The sequence below is a fragment of the Protomyctophum bolini genome (genome assembly GCF_963924005.1).
Source record: "Protomyctophum bolini genome assembly, chromosome: 12".
NCBI lineage: Eukaryota > Metazoa > Chordata > Actinopteri > Myctophiformes > Myctophidae > Protomyctophum > Protomyctophum bolini.
The window spans coordinates 39,908,883-39,926,765 of NC_137873.1; the positions used below are offsets into that span (position 1 = coordinate 39,908,883).

Consider the following 17,883-nt stretch of genomic DNA (forward strand, 5'->3'; position numbering starts at 1 on the left):
CAAACCACCGCTCCAGCCCTTCTGCTTCTGCTCAACCTCCGGATGCGGTGGTCACCTCACCTCCGGAGCGGTGGTCACCTCACCACCGGAGCGGAGCGGTGGTCAGCTCACCACCGGAGCGGTGGTCAGCTCACCACCGGAGCGGTGGTCAGCTCACCACCGGAGCGGTGGTCAGCTCACCACCGGAGCGGTGGTCAGCTCAACACCGGAGCGGTGGTCACCTCATCACCGAAAATCCAGACTATGAATAGGCCTTAATCCGACACTCATATACTAACCCTACCCCCTTACCACGGGTGAGTCTTAGGGCAGATTCACAGAGACCATTTGATTAAAAATGTTCCCGAATACGATTGCCTGGTTGCCGCTGGCAATGATTCACATTGGCCTTGATTCTTCCGCACCCAAGTACACTTCATTCAACTGTATTCAATGCTTTCACATCGCATCGATCCGTATCCGAGTACACTTCAATCGGTCCGGACACTACCTCCACGTGGCCCCGGGAACAGTTGGGTGATCCGCTCCCGGGAACAGTACGCAGCATTCACAGTTTCACACTACCAAATCTGCCAAGTGGTCCCGAGTGCGCAACCGGGACCATAGTGTGAATCTGGATGTCGGACTAACCCTCCCGACCCTGTTCATCCTGCTTAGGCACAGTACAAGAAAGAAACAACCAACATGGAATGACATTCAAAAAAAGACTTTTAATTTAGAGAATACAGAATATACAGAATTAGTTTGGAATCTGGCATGGTGTGGTCTGCGGTCAGTGGTCGCTCTTCTTGGGTGGGAACAGGGCGTACTCCACAGCCAGGGCCACCGTGAAGGCAGCGAAGCCCCACTTGAAGCCTTTGAACAACACGTCTGAGAAGGTCACTGCGCGCGCAAAGCCACCCATGTATCTCCATGCCTCGTTACTGCAGACAGAGAGAGAGAGAGAGAGAGAGTACAAGAAGAGTGACAGGAGGAAACAAGAGACAAGAGTAGGGATGTTAATTGTTAATCATCATCGATTAATCGATCGTTTAGAAATTCTTCAATTAAACAAAACAGTTAAAAAGTTTTCTGTGAATGTTATGCTGTTTGTGTCCGGGTAGCTCAGTCAGTAGAGCTCTCACCATTGGACCACAAGGTCATGTGTTCGATCCCGGGCACCGCCTACTCAGCGAATGAGTAGCACGGCTTGGGTGCGGCAAGTCGTGCGGGAAGTACTGGGAGCTGATGGTAGGTGTGGAAATACTGGGAGCTGATGGTAGGTGTGGAAGTACTGGGAGCTGATGGTAGGTGTGGAAATACTGGGAGCTGATGGTAGGTGTGGAAGTACTGGGAGCTGATGGTAGGTGTGGAAGTACTGGGAGCTGATTGTAGGTGTGGAAGAACTGGGAGCTGATGGTAGGTGTGGAAATACTGGGAGCTGATGGTGGGTGTGGAAGTACTGGGAGCTGATGGTAGGTGTGGCGCTCAGGAGAAGGAGAAGTAGTCTGCACACTGTTTCGTAGCTCCCACAGGAATTTTATTAAATTAGGATGACAACGTTTCGACCCTTTGTGTGGGCCTTTTTTCATTTTATTCCTCATACAAAGATGCCATTGCCTGGTGCCCTGTAGCTCAAATAAACATTTGATTAAGGAATATAATATAACTTTTGTATTCTTTCTGTATATCAGCAAAATGTTGATTTTTATGTTAGACAGTGAGGGATTCTCAATTAAAAAAACAAAACACTGCTTATCAACTAACCGGTTCGATAATCGATACGGTAGTCAATTATAATTACTGAATTAACCGATCATTCCCATCCCTACATAAGAGGATGCATGTTGAAAATAAATCAATGTTTTCTCTGTCATGTTGGTCACTCCTCAGTTCTGAAGCAACTCATGTCAGGGAGACCCACAATGCATAATGTGTGATAGATTTATAGACTGGGTTATTATCATAAGCATAGATGAAGCATGGATGGAATGTCACCGCAATGTTTAATTGTACATTCTCACTGAAGATATTTTCATGTCTTCACAATGAGTCTGTCATGACGTGCTATATACATTTCTTTGTATTTGTATACATAGCAGCCACTCAGGATGTGTGACAGTGGCTACGTTTACATGGACAGTTTACATGGACTTTTCATTCAGAATAAAAGTTAAATCCTATTAAAGGTTGTCATGTAAACACCTATAAAAATTTAATTGGAATAAAAATGGCCAATCTGATTTAAACTTACTCTGATGTAACTGACCGGTTTATTCCATTTTAAAATCCTATTGAAACAATTGTGGACTCATGTAAACACTCATTCGGATTTGTGTAATTGGTATGGCTATATTATGCTCTTGTTTTGTGATTAATTATAAGAAACTAGAAACTTTCACATCTCTGAGAGCAACCTCTTATAGGCTACAGGATACATCAAATATAGCATAAAAGTGTTTTATTATTATTATTATTTTGTTTTACCTGAAATGTAGTGGAGTAGAAGTAAAAGTATTGGAAATTGGAAATACTCAAGTAAAGTAGAAATACCTCAAATCTTTACTTTAGTAGAGTACTAAAGTAAATGTACTTATTTACTTTCCACCACTGGACGTAAACATATCCAATCAGAAGCCTTCCCAGCCCCAAACCTGATGTGGAATGAAATAATGGGATTTAAAAGTATTGTCCATGTAAACACTCATTCGGAATGACCATTTCCCATGTAAACACGCAGCAAAAAACTTACTTCTGAATTAATTAATTCTGAAGTTTTCATTCTGAATGAAAAAGCCCTCATGTAACCGCAGCCATTGTTTCATTTCAAAAGGGGCTTCTTAAACTACCTTCTGGCCTTGACAGCCCATTCATCCAAACAGAAAAGTCCTGTCTGATTGCATTAAACAATGTTAAACTCACCAACATTGCAGCTGTACGCAAAGCTTGAATTATCCTCTATCTGCAAAGTTTTTGTTTCATAAAAATCCACCATAGAAACGTTATGAGCTACTTTCTGTCAAGAAATGCCCTGCATTTGATTATTTTTCTAAGTGTCAGAGTTTGGAAGTGCTTGTTTTCAATAACACAACATTTTGCTGCCTCCTGCATTATTTGACATTTAGAAACAGGTGGTACGCAGGACGGTTGAGTGATTTCCAACACTGCTCAATGTTTTGCCACTCAGTCTAGATGAGGGGGGTGTGTCCTGATGGGAAAATCATGCATGTTCATACTCTCTATTGGGGAACCTGGGTGGTAGGGCAACAAATCATCTCAAATCTGAACCTACTACATTAGGGCAAGTGACATTTATTGGTTAAAAAGGTTAAATCACTATAGTAAATAGCCAATCAGGAGAAAGTAGCCATTAATCAGCTAAAATGTGTTCCAGTTCCAATTTTGTCTGCCCATTTGTTTGTGTCATCACTTACAATTCCACTTGTTTAATCTGTATCCTTCCGCCGCGGTCTGAAAACACACCTATTCAGACTCCATCTTAGCCCATAGCACTTGCCGTAGTACTTGCACTAGCCTCGACCTCCTACAGGCGTATGCACTTTGCGTAGACAATAGACATAGATAGCACTCTATAGTGTATAGAGCGCAGCAGTCCCGCCCCCTCTCAGAAAAGCGAGTGGCCCAGGAAATGAAACCCCAATGCATTCTTTCATCGGCACTTCGAATATAATTTATTTAAAGACGGTTACGCCGCGGACAAAGCCAATTCGGATCATGACAAATCATGACAATGAACACAATGTTTTGGGACGATCAAATAATTTATAAGACGAAAAACAAAACAAATAGTGTTGTCTCCTGCCTTTATTTTCTTCTTTCTAATGATTTGATCGTCCCAAAACATTGTGTTCATTGTCATGATTTGTCATGATCCGAATTGGCTTTGTCCGCGGCGTAACCGTCTTTAAATAAATTATATTCGAAGTGCCGATGGAAAAATGCATTGGGGTTTCATTTCCTGGGCCACTCGCTTTTCTGAAAGGGGGCGGGACTGCTGCGCTCTATAGTCTGTATACACAATCACATATAGTTTCCTTAGATATATATTCCACTGTTAAGTTCTTAAGCTTACGTATGATACGTCTCAATATTTGCCATTGACAATGAAAGGAGAAATAAGGTCAAATGTCCGCCAAATATGACGTAAATTTGTGGCAACACAAAGCACCCCTCCCTTCACACGGGTGTGATTTTATATAATACGACGATAACGGCCCAGCAGTAATATATATATATATATATATCAGACACATACTGACCGTGCCCATGGGTCTTTAAGGCCCCTGGCCTTCAGCCTCTGCTGTGTGAACTCCATTGGCGTTCCCTCCACCTTCCACTGCCTCCAGTCTGGCAGCGGCACCTTGTCGTGTCCGTGGTCACCTCCCATACTGTTAACAGATGGACGTAGGCTTAAACACACATAAAAGTACAGTACAGTAGTTACATGTGACGTGTCGTGTACACTATAGTTTGTGTGAAAGTGGGTGTCAGGTGATTTTTGTTTTGAAAAGGGAAAGCTTTGATATTCCAATACTATTCTTATCGTGTTTGTTCAGTAAGATTATTAAAAGGGCTGGAGAGATGGCCTCTCAAATTGGTATCGGGAGCTGAAAATGTGTTTTATTTTTAGCCTGAGACGGGGAAAGATCCCGTTACAGAACAAACACTGAAAGGGCAATATACTGTACTATTGATTGATTGAATGCTTCAACAGTTTGCAAAATAGTACAGAGGTACAATAATACTACAATGTTAAAAGGATAACACAAAAAGTGCAAAAAATCATATAAATGAGTACTAATCAAAAAGAAAAATGTGGACAGTAAAAAATAGCTGTTGGGTGAAATATGTGAAAGGTGATAGCGGCTTGGATTGTTTTAGTTTTACAGGGGCTGCAGTTCCGAATTGCAGCAAAACATGTAACTTAAGTGCTCTTTTAGGTCCTGTATATTTAATTCACTATACATACATACCAACGTAAGGTATTGTGTAAATTGTTGTCAGCAAATAAAGATGACTCCATAAAGCATGATTGTCTCGTAACATGCCAATGAATCGTTTACTTGCGTTGGTGCTATACTGTTGTTTGCAGTACGTTAGCTTGTCAGCTAACACTTTCAATCAGTATTGATTTATCATTCACTATAATAGTTCGAACGTGGAAAACAAAACAGTGACAGAAGCGACATACAACTATAAATGATGAGGCTGACTACCAGCGCAGAAATATTTACTACATATTGAGAAAACACTGTAACATTACCTAAATTATGTGTTGTTGTGACCTCTGTAGCAGCAGCAAAGTAGCAAGACAAGCCGTTTTACGACGATGGAGGTTGCTCTACGGCAAGCCCGGCTACTTCTTCTTCGTCTTCTTTCCGGTTTTTTGGCGGTTGGCAAACCTTTCAAAGGTGCATTACCGCCACCAGCTGGACTGTGCAAACCAATAGAAATGAACCAAAACTCCTACATTCTATTCACCAAGTGGGCATTTCTTATAGTACTTAATAATATAATGGTAGCTGCTTTTCCTAGAAGACCTGACAATGTAAAATCTTGATGTTTAACCTTTTTCAACAGTTGATATAACTGATTCCTCTCACTACTGTACTTCCTACAATGCTCTATTGTTTCTTCAAGCCTGGCTACGGCAAACAAACTGGGAAAAATCGGAACTCGGAACGAACGACAGGGCCGGCGCTCACAGTCACAGCACACACAGCAGTGCTTCTCAAACCAATTTAATTTCAAGGATCCCTAGGATCTGAGTGTTGTATATATGATTAGTTACCCCATATATTATAGCTCTATGATGATTACAATCTCAGTTCCAAATCTGTAAGTTCCCATTTCGGGTTTCGGCCCCCTCAACATAGGAACCTTGAACCACTGTTCACTGACATTACACTTGACTCTACTCAAGGTTTCCCATTCAACAGTTAAAATAGAGAAGTCACCATATGTTTAGATTTTACAGTACTTTTATTATGAACTCATAAGGCAACGTATAGTTATTGTCAAAACAAAACAAAAATCATTGGATACTCACTCCAAAACGGTGAACACTCAAATGTGCATGTAATTCGTACACAATTATAGAAGCACTTGTTAGTTATCATCCAAAAATATTCACATATTCAAATTGTTCTTAATTAATTATATACAATTATGTACAGGAGTAATATCCATTCACAAGCAGGCCAGCATGATGGCGATCATCACAGTAGTTAGAGTTTGCTTTTAGGGTTCAGCAGTTCCCTCATTGTGTCCAAATTCTCTCCTTCTGGTGCCTCGGGCCAAGCACTGTGGTCTGGATGGACACAAACACAATAGTTTAATATTGGTGCAGGATCAAACCAAAGCTTCAGTGGAAGGAACAAATATTTATAGCTGAAATCCATAACTTTTCTTTAGTGAATAAAACAGAATAATATAACTAATACAACTTCAGTGGTTGAAGTTGGTCACCCTGGTCTTCTATTGAGAAATATATCCTCTGTCAAAACACGCTTTTTGTCTTAGCTTCAGCACTTGGCCAGGGGACCCCCGGTTTGAATCTCAGGTAGGACATGGTGGATTGCAGGTTTAACAACAAAAGGCAATGCTATGCCTCTACAAAATGCTACTTTAATTAGGATAATTAATTAATTAGGATTTAAGGAAGGTGTACAAAGTCTGTGTGTGTTGACATTATGAAAAAAAGCAAAGGCTTGCAAGTCACTTTTGTAATGCTCCAAGTATTTATTCACAATCACAGCAGGCAGGACATACAACATTTCGACCGGCATTGGTCTTTTTTTGCTGTGATTGTGAATAAATACTTGGAGCATTACAAAAGTGAGTTGCGAGCCTTTGCTTTTCGTCATGATATCTGTTAGTTTAACAGTTTGGCTCAGCACCAAGATCGGAGGATGTGCACTGTTCTATTTTATTCTGTGTGTTGATATTATGAACACACTGTACCTGGTATCTCCCACACGGAGTGGTAAAGACTTTGTCCAGCATCAACCCTAATCGTGGCCCCAGAGATGTAGGACGCAGCAGGAGAGAGCAGGAAACACACTGCCGGGGAGATCTGAAAACATGCACATGCGTGTGTACACAAACACACAAAAACAAAAACAAGAATGAAGCATACCCGGCCCTGTGTGACAGTGTAAATACCGGGACAATGCCATTTCTTTAACTTTTTTCTTAATACAGTTGCCATACATTATGCAGTCAGAGAAAATAAAATCACATTATTTCCAATTGGAATATGTTCCAATTTTTTTTTAAAGGGCTGTTTTCCTGTTAACGTAACTCTTGTTTGGACCATTGTTAATCAGTGGCCTTGTGTTTCTATTATTCAAGTACAGTACTTAAACTAAGTGTTATCGTACGAGGTATTGTGGAATGTGTCTGGAAAGCTACAAACCTCCTCTGGTACCCCAAGTCTCTTCGCAGGGCTGAAAGGGACAGCCATCTTGAAAAGTGTTGGTCCATATTCTTTGTAGTTCTCCATTGCCGTCTTAGAAATGATGGTTCCCTGTATCCGGACAAATGCGGAGGGTTACAAATGCATTACAATCTGCGGATTAACTGCAATATAGTCATTATGGCCTATTTTACACTTTGTTGTACGACAACAGTGTCACAATTTAAAAAAGCCAATCTACAAGCTCACATGTGTCGCATTGCATGAGCTTGTAGATTTTTCTTTTACAAAACTTAAAATAGCGACACCAGGTTTTAAGTGGTTATGGTGCACGGTTTTGCAATGCATATATTGCCCCAGGCAGATTAAAGGCTCATACATAGTCTGGATTTTCGGTGGTTAGGTGACCACCGAACTACAACATGACGTCACGAGCCACGGTGAAGAGTAAAACCACCGCCACCGCTCCAGCCCTTCTCACTGTTTTTACTCACCACCGCTCAACATTATTTCAGCGCCGGTGGTCAGCTCACCACCGGAGCGGTGGTCACCTCACCACCGAAAATCCAGACTATGAATAGGCCTTAAATCTGACCCCTCTCAATTGTGGGAAGAATCCATGGCCGAAGTGGTGACGAGCCAACCAGATTAGTCTGGAACCAGGCTATAACCAACCACAACCAGGGCCAAGTATTCAAATATGGTGGCGGGACATTGCAAAAAAACAAAACAAAAAAATGAATACTGAGGTCTGAGGGACGAGACTAATATCCACGCAGTGATATTAGTACTACTACGCGAGGCTATCACTGGACGTACCGGTGCAATGGCGTTGACACGGACGCCTTTGGATGCCCACTCGATTGCCAGAGTCTTGGTCAGATTATCGACTGCAGCCCTTGCTGCTCCTGTATGGCTGTCGTGGGCAAATTAAGAGACACAATGTTAGAGAATGTTAAAGTGTGTGTGTGATTTTGTTTATTCATACGTTATGGTTAATGTGTATGTTGATCCTTACGCCATGCCAGGGAAGCCTTTCCACATGTCAGCGATGATATTGACGATGACTCCCCCATGCTCCTTCATCCATGCTGTGTACACTGTACAGACATAAATAATGATAAATGCACTGAGTGACCATAAACACACACCTCTGATAGTCCACGGTGAAAGCACTCGTTCTATCTAATCCGTACCTTCCTTGCAGCAGTGGAAGGTTCCAGTCAGGTTGGTGTCAATAACAGCCTTCCAGCCTTTGGAGGACATGTGCTCTGCGGGGCTGCTGAACTGACCACCCCCGTTGTTCACCAGGAAATCTATTCGACCATAGCGTTTCAACACGGCTGACACAAGTGTCTTCACCTGCCGACAAAAGAAGACCAGAGTTACAGAGTTCATTGTTTGTTTTAGCTTTTTTACTCAATACTAATGGTTTGTTTGTGTGTGTAGTGTTGGGGCATACCTCGTCCTCGTTGCGGATGTTGCATGTTATGGGAGTCACAGAAGCGTGGCTGGAGGGAGCGATCTTCTCGTTCAGCTCCTGAGCTGCTGACTCCAGCCTCTCCATCTTTCTACTGGAGATGACAACATTGCAGCCTACATGGAAATATTGATGTGGGATTTTTGGAGAATTAAAACAACAAAAAAACAACAGTATATGATAAATACTTTCAGTGTGCCAGATGAAAAGAAAGAAAAACTTTGGATGGTTTAACTTTAGTCACTCTGCGGTGCCGTGGCAAGACCATTATAGATGTATTATCAATTTGAAACTGGCCCCTGTAACATAGTTAAAGTCCCCCCCCCCCCCACTCTATTTTGTTTCTAACTGTACATTTGATTTGTATTTTTAATTTGCATGCACAGATATATAAATATATATTGTATATTTATTTAAATGGAGGACCCTGATGTAAACAAGTATTTTTGTATTGACCTGTACCTTCCTGCCCTTGGACTGTACTGTACCCATTCTGCAATCTGTATACAGTTTTCAATCAATCAAGTCAATCAAAAATACATCCATTCAATACATTGAATGTACATCCAATAAATTGATCCAAAGAGATAGCTCAGATGGTTCAATGGCTCCACAGCTCACATGGTTCTGATTTGACAATCGTATATCAAATGTTGTACATTATTGAGCTTGAAATATCAACAAACTGGGGTAAAGTTCATCTGCAGACTGCAGTCGCCTTCTAGTCTTTCACTGTGTAAGCTTACATCGCTGTCATTTCTGTCCTAAACGAATACTGCTTACCCAGCTCCACCAACTCCGTTGCGATCGCTTTACCAATACCAGTCCCTCCACCCGTTACAATTGCAACTTTGTGATTAAACAGACCGGACCTAAAAACACTGGCCGCCGCCATATTTACAGTTTACTGTCAGTGACGTACGGTCGGTTAGTAGAGGAGATAGTACTAGGTATGCTTGCGCCATCTAGTGGACTTAATACAGACGCATTTTATAGACATCAGTATTGTTTCTGTACTGCACTTCTCCAGTATACTTCGGGTGACCAGATCCAAACTGCTCATTTGAGGGACAGAAGTATCGCTTGTGTGGGACAAGTGGGATGGGGGGACGGGGTTGAGTTGCTATTAAATGCCTTGATGTCATATTCGACCATAGGCCTATTGGCTATCCTGTATAAACTCCTTTGGTGTCTCACATTTTGTATTTGTATGCTATTTTAACAGGCTTAAAACACATCTTGCAGGAAGAGACAATGAGAGAGCTTTACAACAGAAGGCCAACTATTAGGGCATTTGAACACTGATGCAATATTGCCTGTCACGTCAGTCACAATGTGGGACTAACTATTAGGGCATTTGAACACTGATGCAATATTGCCTGTCAGTCACAATGTGGGACAAGGTCTCAATTTGTGGAACGCCTGAAAAGTCTTGGAAATGAGGGACTGTCCCACGCAAAGAGGGACATCTGGTCACCCTAGTATTACTACGACCTTCAATCGGATCTATGATAATTTCCTTTGTATACTTTCATTGGTTTATATTCAGTTTAAAAGCTCATTCATCCTAAACATAATTTGCTGTATAAAACATTTACATAGTTAAATGGTACTTTTAACATCCCGTCCAATCGATTTGAACTACTTTTCTATCCAATAAGTTCATTGCTTGTTTTGTTTGTCAAGCACCATGCAAGTCATGCCATAAGCACGTAGTGCTTATATACTTCTAGTATTCTAGCATTTTACCTTCCAGGGTTGCCAGGGAATTATGTACTGTTGTACATAATAGGTCTGCGGTGCTGGGCAGTACTGGCTCAGGCTCAGAAGATAGTCTGGGAATTTAGTCCAATTATTAAATGGCAATGTTGGACAAAATTGCTTTATTTTGTTTCTCAACTGATTGAGGACATTAGGTCTACTAGCCAGGGGAAAGATCTACCAATCTGCTCACTGCAAATACTCTACATTTGCCTTAATCCAAGATGCCACCATCGACAACCTATTATAAGGCAATATTTACATAAAAATCATTATGCTTTAAGTAGCAAGCGACATGTCAAACTAGGCGTTTTCATGATTCTGAATCGATTCCAAGCATTAGTTTTGCACAAAAACCACCCCTTGGGCTATAAACGGGGACATTTGGGTAAGTGGCTATGGTTCATTTCCCAATACTCTACTGAAACTTTGTAAATTCCTGGTTCCATCCTTGGCTCCTCCTGACTTGGTTGGAGTCAACATGTCCTTGAGCAAGTCACTTACATGGTTGCCTCTGGCATAGTTGTGTGAATGTAGGAAGAATGTACATTGTAAAGAATCTTGTGCCATATAATTGCAGACAATTTACTTTCAAGTTTGAACCCCAAAGGTTTTAGCCTGGACAAGACGTTCGTTTCATCATGAACACTGCATAACAAATTGCTGTACAGACACAGGACTCAGCTCAAGACAGCTTTATTCAGGGACATTGTTGCATTGTCCCATTTACTTTGACCTTAACCCATTCTGGCCGGGAACCCATTTCGGTGTCGGCATCATGTCGTGCTTTAGCTATTGAAAAACAGCAGTTGTTTTTGAAAAATCGAAGAACGACTGACATTTTTAGAATCTGATCTCGGGTCAGAATGGGTTAATCAGACCAGTGTGTGTCCAGTGGAAACCTCGTATGAATCTGATCTCAGGTCAGAATGGGTTAAACCAAAAGGCTTTTAGAACAGCAGCCGAGCAGAGTAGGATCCCTCCGAGATGCGTCTCATTATGAACACTGTATAACAGAAGACAAACACAGGACTCCGCTCCAGACTGCTTTATTTAGATGTTGAACTTGCACTGTCCAGTATAAAACGGAATAAAACTCAATAAAAGTCCCCGTTTACTGGTCCTTCAACTCCCTCAGTCTCCTGATGGCCGACTTGACTGTGACAGCAGAAGTTGTGCTGAAAATGAGAAATATAATACATTTAGGCACAATAAACTGTGCCCGACACTACGATTTAAGTTGACTCAAGTTAAAACATTCTATAAAGAAAAGGGAAAGTATAATTCCACTGACCATAATATGAAATATTCCAATTACATTTTACAGATCAGGAAATATATGACAAGGGCAGGCTAAATGTGATTTAAGTCTTCCAATAGACTTTAAACCGAATCAGAATAAAAAGATTACAAAGTTCAAACTGGCCTATTCAGAATTGCCATGAAGTTAGCTGCAAATATGGCAAGGCAGCCTCTTCAAGATTTATTGAGATACATTCATATATCAATCACCAAACCTGAGCCATTACCTATACAAAACAGAAACCCCCAAGAGCTCAACACAAGAATCACTGTACCATGTCAAGGCATTAAACCCCTTTTGACTTTGGAATACGAGCGAGTACGAAAGCGGTGTCCCAAAAACAGATTCAAATGCAGTTCCAATTGCAGTCACTTCTCCAAAGCAGTTGACAGTACAAACAACTACAATTTACAGTGGTGTGAAATATTTGCTAGTCTACATTAAATGTGGCCTCACTCAGAACACAATTTGTTCCAAGTACTATGAGTCATTTGTCCAAAAGAATACCACATGACATTACACTACCGATTCCCCCCCCCCGTGGGATAATAATCTACTTACTTGTATGTCCAAGCACCTCCAGCCACTGTCTTCATGCAGGATCCGCAGTGCCAGATGCCCACAGCGCGCCTCTTCATCTTGGTCTGTGTACACAAGACACAATATTTAAGCATTTAGAAGCATCTTTTATGCAGAGCGACTTAAAGTGCAAGATCAGATGTGGCATAAACAAAAGTAATGTAATGGTCAAGTAAGTACAGTAGCATGGAAAGATAAATTAAAAGTAGAATAACAGCCACGGGTAGATCTTAAACCCAGTCTTGTCTCAACATGCCATCTCAATATGTGCACAGCAGCTATAATTAAAGTAAGCAATATACATCTGCACAGTGCATAGTATAGCATCTATCAAAAAACACAGATCGGAAACCATCTTTCCCAAAGATTATTCTTGGCATAAATGTATATCTGAGAAGTCCTGCTCCTACATCATCTGCATGTTGACAGAACTTTACGGTGCTCACCTTGCCACAGAATGAGCAGGTATATTTTGAGTGCTGGCTGATCTCAATTTTCTTGACCATTTTCCTCAGCGACGCGCCATAACGCGTGCCGTATTTACCAACGATCCCCACCTTCTTGGTACGTTTGGCCTGAGAATAGAATACAAGAACAATGCATTAATATGATTGCCTCAATGTAAATATAAAAAGGGACAGGGTCATTCAGGTGGTTCCGGGGCTGGTACGTAACATTACGTTAGGAAATAATAGCCAACTAATGGAACCAATCAATGTTAAGTGCAAGTTGATATGGCTCTATTCTTACAGTTGGAGTTTTATAGTGTACATCGGATCCCAGTGATAAACAAAAAAACCCCGCATCAAATCGGGGTCTGTGGACACGACCAATGCTTCTGAAACTTTTGGTTTGGGAGATTAGAGTTTAAGAAATCACTGGCCCATTTTATCCACAATGACAGCACCTGGTGCAGACAGTCAAGGCAAGCACCGGTCCGGTGTGTCAAGTCTGTAGCCTCGGTTCATGTCTGTACACAGTACACACACAACCATTTGCTACAACCACGACATGTGACGGCTATCAAACAGCATTTTATGTTTCACTTTACACCGAGAAAAGCATACGAGGCTGCCGTGCCGTGCCGGGTGCCTGTCGGCAGCGGGCTGCCTAATGCTAGCCGAGTGGCGGTGCACTGTAGGCGGCCATTGCGGTCCTGCTACATAGACATGAAAACATCACCGTTTATCCTTCCAGAATTACACATCTATTTTCAATACCGTGCATTTTAAATAAACGGATACACTCCCGAGACTTGAGTGATGTGAATATGGCTTATATTGTACGTTAATGTGATAGATTGACACGGATTTGTAACGGGACATATTTAGCTCACCATCGTAACAGTGGAGACGTAGGTCCAAAGAGGAAGAGGCTAGCGCGCAGGCGCGGTTTATTCATCTCGCTCGCAATGCTTTATGGGGCTTGTAGTTTGCTGTATTAATGCGGCTTATCCGAAACAAAACGGATTCACGTACGTATTTATTTTTGGTAATATTATTTTGTCATTACAAAAGCCCAGGAGGCGTTTTGTGAATGTCATATTTGGGCTACGAAGAATTATAATATTGAAATCATCAAAAAACAACAACACATTTTTGGAAAGTGTCAAAACTCCAACTGGTTACTACGGACGCTACGGGAAGACTATGCGCATGCGTACTGTAGATATCAACAACATCTTTCTCACTCTCAGGGCAAGGCATTGAATGATGAAGGCAGCGTTTGTTGTTGGATGTAAATCCAATCCAAGCTAAACAACTGTAATGCAGGCGAACTTATTACTACAACACCTTTATTTACGGTGTACTGAAAGATAGTTTCCTTCTGTAAAAGAAAAGACAAAACGACAAACAGCATGAAGTTGACACGTAAACTGGTGCTTGCTAAGGCTAAGGCCTCTGACTTGTACAGTGTGAAGAAATTAAACTGCTGGTAGGTGCTGTACTGCTTGGGACCACACGTTTGTTTGTTTGTTTGTATAGACATCTCTGTTTATCTAACAGCTTCTTAATTATCTTCTCTTTCCTTCTCTTCAATTTGTTTTTTGCAGGGGCTGCAGCCTGAGTGATGTGAGTTACTGACAGCACAGTCAGATGCTGAAAGTCTTTAATTCCCAGGATTTATCCTATAGTAAATGATTAACTGTTTCTCATACTCTAATTCCAGATTTCAATCTTCTCTCAAATACCCCACATTGAGGTGCTGACACTCAGGTTAGTGGCACCCAAATGTATACATACATTCACACTTGAAAGAGCATGATTGAGATAATTGTATGTATGCACAATATTGATCATTCCTAAGTCATCATCAATTCTAGTACCACTCTGCATGTGAGCCACGGACCACCATTTGATGACATTTAGCCTCTCATTAGGAGAGATAACAGGCAAAATAACATAATAAACATTTATAAAATGTAAATTAACTTAAGCAATGCAGATGTTTAACAATAATTTAATAAGTGTCCATTTGGTTACCAACTCTCCATCATTTAGCTGGGGACCACCTGGAACCCCCTCAAAGACCACTGGTGGTCCCTGGACCACTGGTTGAAAACCACTGGTCTAGTATTTTCTTTCTCCAGGCATCAACCTGGCTTTCACTCCCTCTTCTCTGTGTGTACTAGTGTCAATAGCATCTCATCCCTCTCCCCTCTCGCTGGCTGCCTCTCCCTGCGTGAGCTCTACCTGAGACGGAATATGATCCCCAGCCTGTCTGAGCTGTCGCATCTCCGCTCCCTGACGTGCCTGAAAGTGCTCTGGTTGGCCGAGAACCCCTGTTGCGGAACCGACCCGAACCAATACCGACTCACTGTCTTGCGCTGCCTTCCCCGCCTACAAAAGCTGGACAACCAAGGCGAGTCTGTAGTGTTTAGAGATGTACCGATACACTTTTTTCTCTCCCTTCCCGATATCGATTCCGAATCCCAATTCCCATAACTTGAGTATCGGTCAAAATACAGAGTACCGATCCGATACCAGTGTGTAATTTAAATTGATCTAGGACAGTGCCTCTCAAAGTGCGGTACAAGGACCCTCAGGGTTCCTTGAGGGGGTTCCAAATAGACATTTACAGGTCTGTAACTCTCAGAGTTATGGGGGTCCTTTGAGAACCACTGATCTAGGAATAAATAAAAAAATCCATTAATTGAATAATTCCATTAAAAGTGCAGCTACAAGTCGGAAGAAGTGCCTTACACCCACCATAACAGGTTTCTTTGTAATAGAAAGCTCAGATAAAATCCCCCACACAAAAACCTGCCAAAAAAAACTTTGGTGGAAAATCATAAGGGCTGGGACATTGATTGATGTGATGAGAGTGGAATAACGCTCATACAGGACTGGATCAGTAATCGACAACCCATTTGTGTTCATTCTCATAGTCGTGACAGAGGATGAACTGTCTCTAGCGCTTGTGGAGGGGGAAGAGATTACTACACCTCCTGCCACGGTCCAGAACCAGAATTCAACCACTGGAATGACCGATGCAGAGACGGAGAACGACCCGCTCAACTATAACATGGAGGAAACCAAGTAAGACCCTGCTTACATGGCTGCCAGCAACACTCATAAATGTATCCACTCTGCTGGGAACACATAAAGCGTGGGTGGATGATGGGAGATTAACATTTATTTTCCTGTTTGTGTAGTAAAATCAGGGAACAGTTGGGGATGAAGCCTCTTCCCAGGGACAAGTTTCCATCACTCACCTCACCATCACCCAGAGAGACCAAAACCGCTATTAAAAAGGTCAGTGCTTAGCTTCCACCTCGGTACCCTTGTTGTGGTTAGAGTGAGAGCTCTCTGAGAATGGGAGGTATGGGTTCAATCCCTGGCCGAGTCGTATCAAGGGTTGGAGTTGGGGGTAAGTCCCTGAGACATATCAGCGTTATGTCCCAAGGGATGTACTTTGAAATCAAGCTGCCTCTCACTAATCAAACAGAAGATAGACTCCTGAGACCTGTGGCCATATGGCTCGGGAACTGTTCTTTGACGTTCCCAACTTGTGTTATTTACATGATTAGGGCTAGAGCCCAAGAAATGTAGGAACATAATGATAGACACAGCGCCACAATCGGTGACATTTTCATTACAATTTAGGCACTGTTCATGTGTGTATTTATGGTACAGATATGGGTTCCTTGTTTACACTTGGATCTAGTAGGAAACTTACACTGACCGGAAAAATCCTATTGAGAAGACGGAGGGTGTTTTTGTATCATACGATTCATATCTGTAAGAAAAGCTCATTATATTATTGATTTTGTAAGCTGTGTCAAACATCACAGAACTATTAACTGTACTCTTGGAGGTAAATGTGTCCATGTCTGTTAAATAGAAAACATTTTATTTTCCAGACACACACGCTTGATGCGATACTGCTACTGCTGACGGATTTGGACGAAGAAGAGCTCCAGATCGTACACACGGCAACCCATAACAAACTGAGCTACTACACGCTCACTGCCGAAACACTGACACACTCCCTGCATACAGAGAAAGCTGCCGACATAGAACACTGAGATGTTCCACAGCATCCCATAAAACCATTCTCTTGGGTCAACGCTGTACCCCTCCTCCTCCTCCTCCTCAGGAAGTCAGTTGGAAAGTGGAAAAGTAAATGGGTTTAAGATATCCCTGTCCCTCTCGTAACTCGATCATGCATGCTTGCTAATGAAGTTACGCCCTCTGCAATTTCTTATCCACTTGTTATTTTTGTTTGGAACAGTAGCGGTCGTTTCCTTGCTTGGCCTGCATTTCTTTAGCTGCATGCCTACCTGCCTTTTCTGAACTGAATGTATTTTGGGGTGCCTGGTAGCAGCCGTTAGTGCACTGACCGACCAGTCAGGCAGAAAACTTGTATATCTAAAACCATAACTTTTAACCCATTCTGACCTGAGATCAGATTCGTACGAGGTTTCCACTGGACACACGCTGGTCTGATTAACCCATTCCGACCTGAGATCAGATTCTAAAAATGTCAGTCGCTCTTCGATTTTTCAAAAATAGCAGACCTACAAGCTCGTGAGCTTGTAGATCATGAGCTTGTAGATCTGCTATTTTTCAATAGCTAAAGCATAACATGATGCCGACACCAAAATGGGTCCCGTTCAGAATGGGTTAAAGAACTGTCCCAGTTGTTACATTGTAGTCATTTAGTCAAGTTGTCATTAATACTTTTCATTGGTTAAATAAAACTGGTGTCCCTATTTTGGGCATGGCATCAAAAAGCAAGATCTAGTGAGCATGGCTGTTTAATCTACTTTTGCACAACTCTATGCAATTTAACGAGATTGGAGATATACTTTAAATTTGTATTGATCCCATGAGGGAAATC

At 41.8% G+C, this 17,883-nt stretch overlaps 4 protein-coding genes across 4 annotated transcripts; 1 reads left to right on the forward strand and 3 right to left on the reverse strand.

Annotated features, from left to right (window-relative positions):
• Nucleotides 1-690: 690 nt before the first annotated feature.
• Nucleotides 691-5,388, reverse strand: LOC308324900 (NADH dehydrogenase [ubiquinone] 1 beta subcomplex subunit 3-like). Its single transcript, XM_080777245.1, has 3 exons — nt 5,264-5,388; nt 4,260-4,388; nt 691-923 (listed from the first exon to the last, which is right to left on the reverse strand). Exons 2-3 carry the CDS (start codon nt 4,385-4,387, stop codon nt 773-775), a joined length of 279 nt encoding a protein of 92 aa, XP_080633371.1. The 5' UTR covers nt 4,388; nt 5,264-5,388; the 3' UTR covers nt 691-772.
• Nucleotides 5,389-5,974: 586 nt separating this feature from the next.
• pecr (peroxisomal trans-2-enoyl-CoA reductase) lies at nt 5,975-9,799 on the reverse strand. Its single transcript, XM_080777237.1, has 8 exons — nt 9,681-9,799; nt 8,880-9,013; nt 8,614-8,779; nt 8,436-8,517; nt 8,237-8,333; nt 7,418-7,528; nt 6,964-7,075; nt 5,975-6,310 (listed from the first exon to the last, which is right to left on the reverse strand). The coding sequence occupies exons 1-8, from the start codon at nt 9,790-9,792 to the stop codon at nt 6,228-6,230; spliced, it is 897 nt and encodes a 298-aa protein (XP_080633363.1). The 5' UTR covers nt 9,793-9,799; the 3' UTR covers nt 5,975-6,227.
• Nucleotides 9,800-11,691: 1,892 nt separating this feature from the next.
• Nucleotides 11,692-13,905, reverse strand: LOC308324899 (large ribosomal subunit protein eL43-like). The gene is made up of 4 exons (XM_080777244.1): nt 13,877-13,905; nt 12,987-13,115; nt 12,523-12,605; nt 11,692-11,836 (listed from the first exon to the last, which is right to left on the reverse strand). Exons 1-4 carry the CDS (start codon nt 13,877-13,879, stop codon nt 11,773-11,775), a joined length of 279 nt encoding a protein of 92 aa, XP_080633370.1. The 5' UTR covers nt 13,880-13,905; the 3' UTR covers nt 11,692-11,772.
• A 327-nt stretch (nt 13,906-14,232) lies between these two features.
• Nucleotides 14,233-17,654, forward strand: cfap410 (cilia and flagella associated protein 410). The gene is made up of 7 exons (XM_080777249.1): nt 14,233-14,475; nt 14,594-14,612; nt 14,710-14,756; nt 15,173-15,402; nt 15,929-16,079; nt 16,196-16,295; nt 16,904-17,654. The coding sequence occupies exons 1-7, from the start codon at nt 14,399-14,401 to the stop codon at nt 17,066-17,068; spliced, it is 789 nt and encodes a 262-aa protein (XP_080633375.1). The 5' UTR covers nt 14,233-14,398; the 3' UTR covers nt 17,069-17,654.
• Nucleotides 17,655-17,883: the final 229 nt, after the last annotated feature.

Excerpts from the sequence above, each read along its gene's own strand:
- LOC308324900 (XM_080777245.1), bottom strand. The coding sequence starts at position 4,387 with ATGGGAGGTGACCACGGACACGACAAGGTGCCGCTGCCAGACTGGAGG. Across the intron at positions 924-4,259 it reads CTTAAAGACCCATGGGCACG|TAACGAGGCATGGAGATACA; the intron begins GTCAGTATGTGT and ends CTCTGTCTGCAG.
- cfap410 (XM_080777249.1), top strand. The coding sequence starts at position 14,399 with ATGAAGTTGACACGTAAACTGGTGCTTGCTAAGGCTAAGGCCTCTGAC. Across the intron at positions 15,403-15,928 it reads ACAAAAGCTGGACAACCAAG|TCGTGACAGAGGATGAACTG; the intron begins GCGAGTCTGTAG and ends TCATTCTCATAG. Across the intron at positions 16,080-16,195 it reads TATAACATGGAGGAAACCAA|TAAAATCAGGGAACAGTTGG; the intron begins GTAAGACCCTGC and ends CTGTTTGTGTAG.
- LOC308324899 (XM_080777244.1), bottom strand. Across the intron at positions 12,606-12,986 it reads CCTGCTCATTCTGTGGCAAG|ACCAAGATGAAGAGGCGCGC; the intron begins GTGAGCACCGTA and ends TTGTGTACACAG. Across the intron at positions 11,837-12,522 it reads GGAGGTGCTTGGACATACAA|CACAACTTCTGCTGTCACAG; the intron begins GTAAGTAGATTA and ends TCTCATTTTCAG.
- pecr (XM_080777237.1), bottom strand. The coding sequence starts at position 9,792 with ATGGCGGCGGCCAGTGTTTTTAGGTCCGGTCTGTTTAATCACAAAGTT. Across the intron at positions 7,529-8,236 it reads GTGTCAACGCCATTGCACCG|GGAACCATCATTTCTAAGAC; the intron begins GTACGTCCAGTG and ends GTCCGGATACAG. Across the intron at positions 7,076-7,417 it reads GACTTGGGGTACCAGAGGAG|ATCTCCCCGGCAGTGTGTTT; the intron begins GTTTGTAGCTTT and ends GCATGTTTTCAG.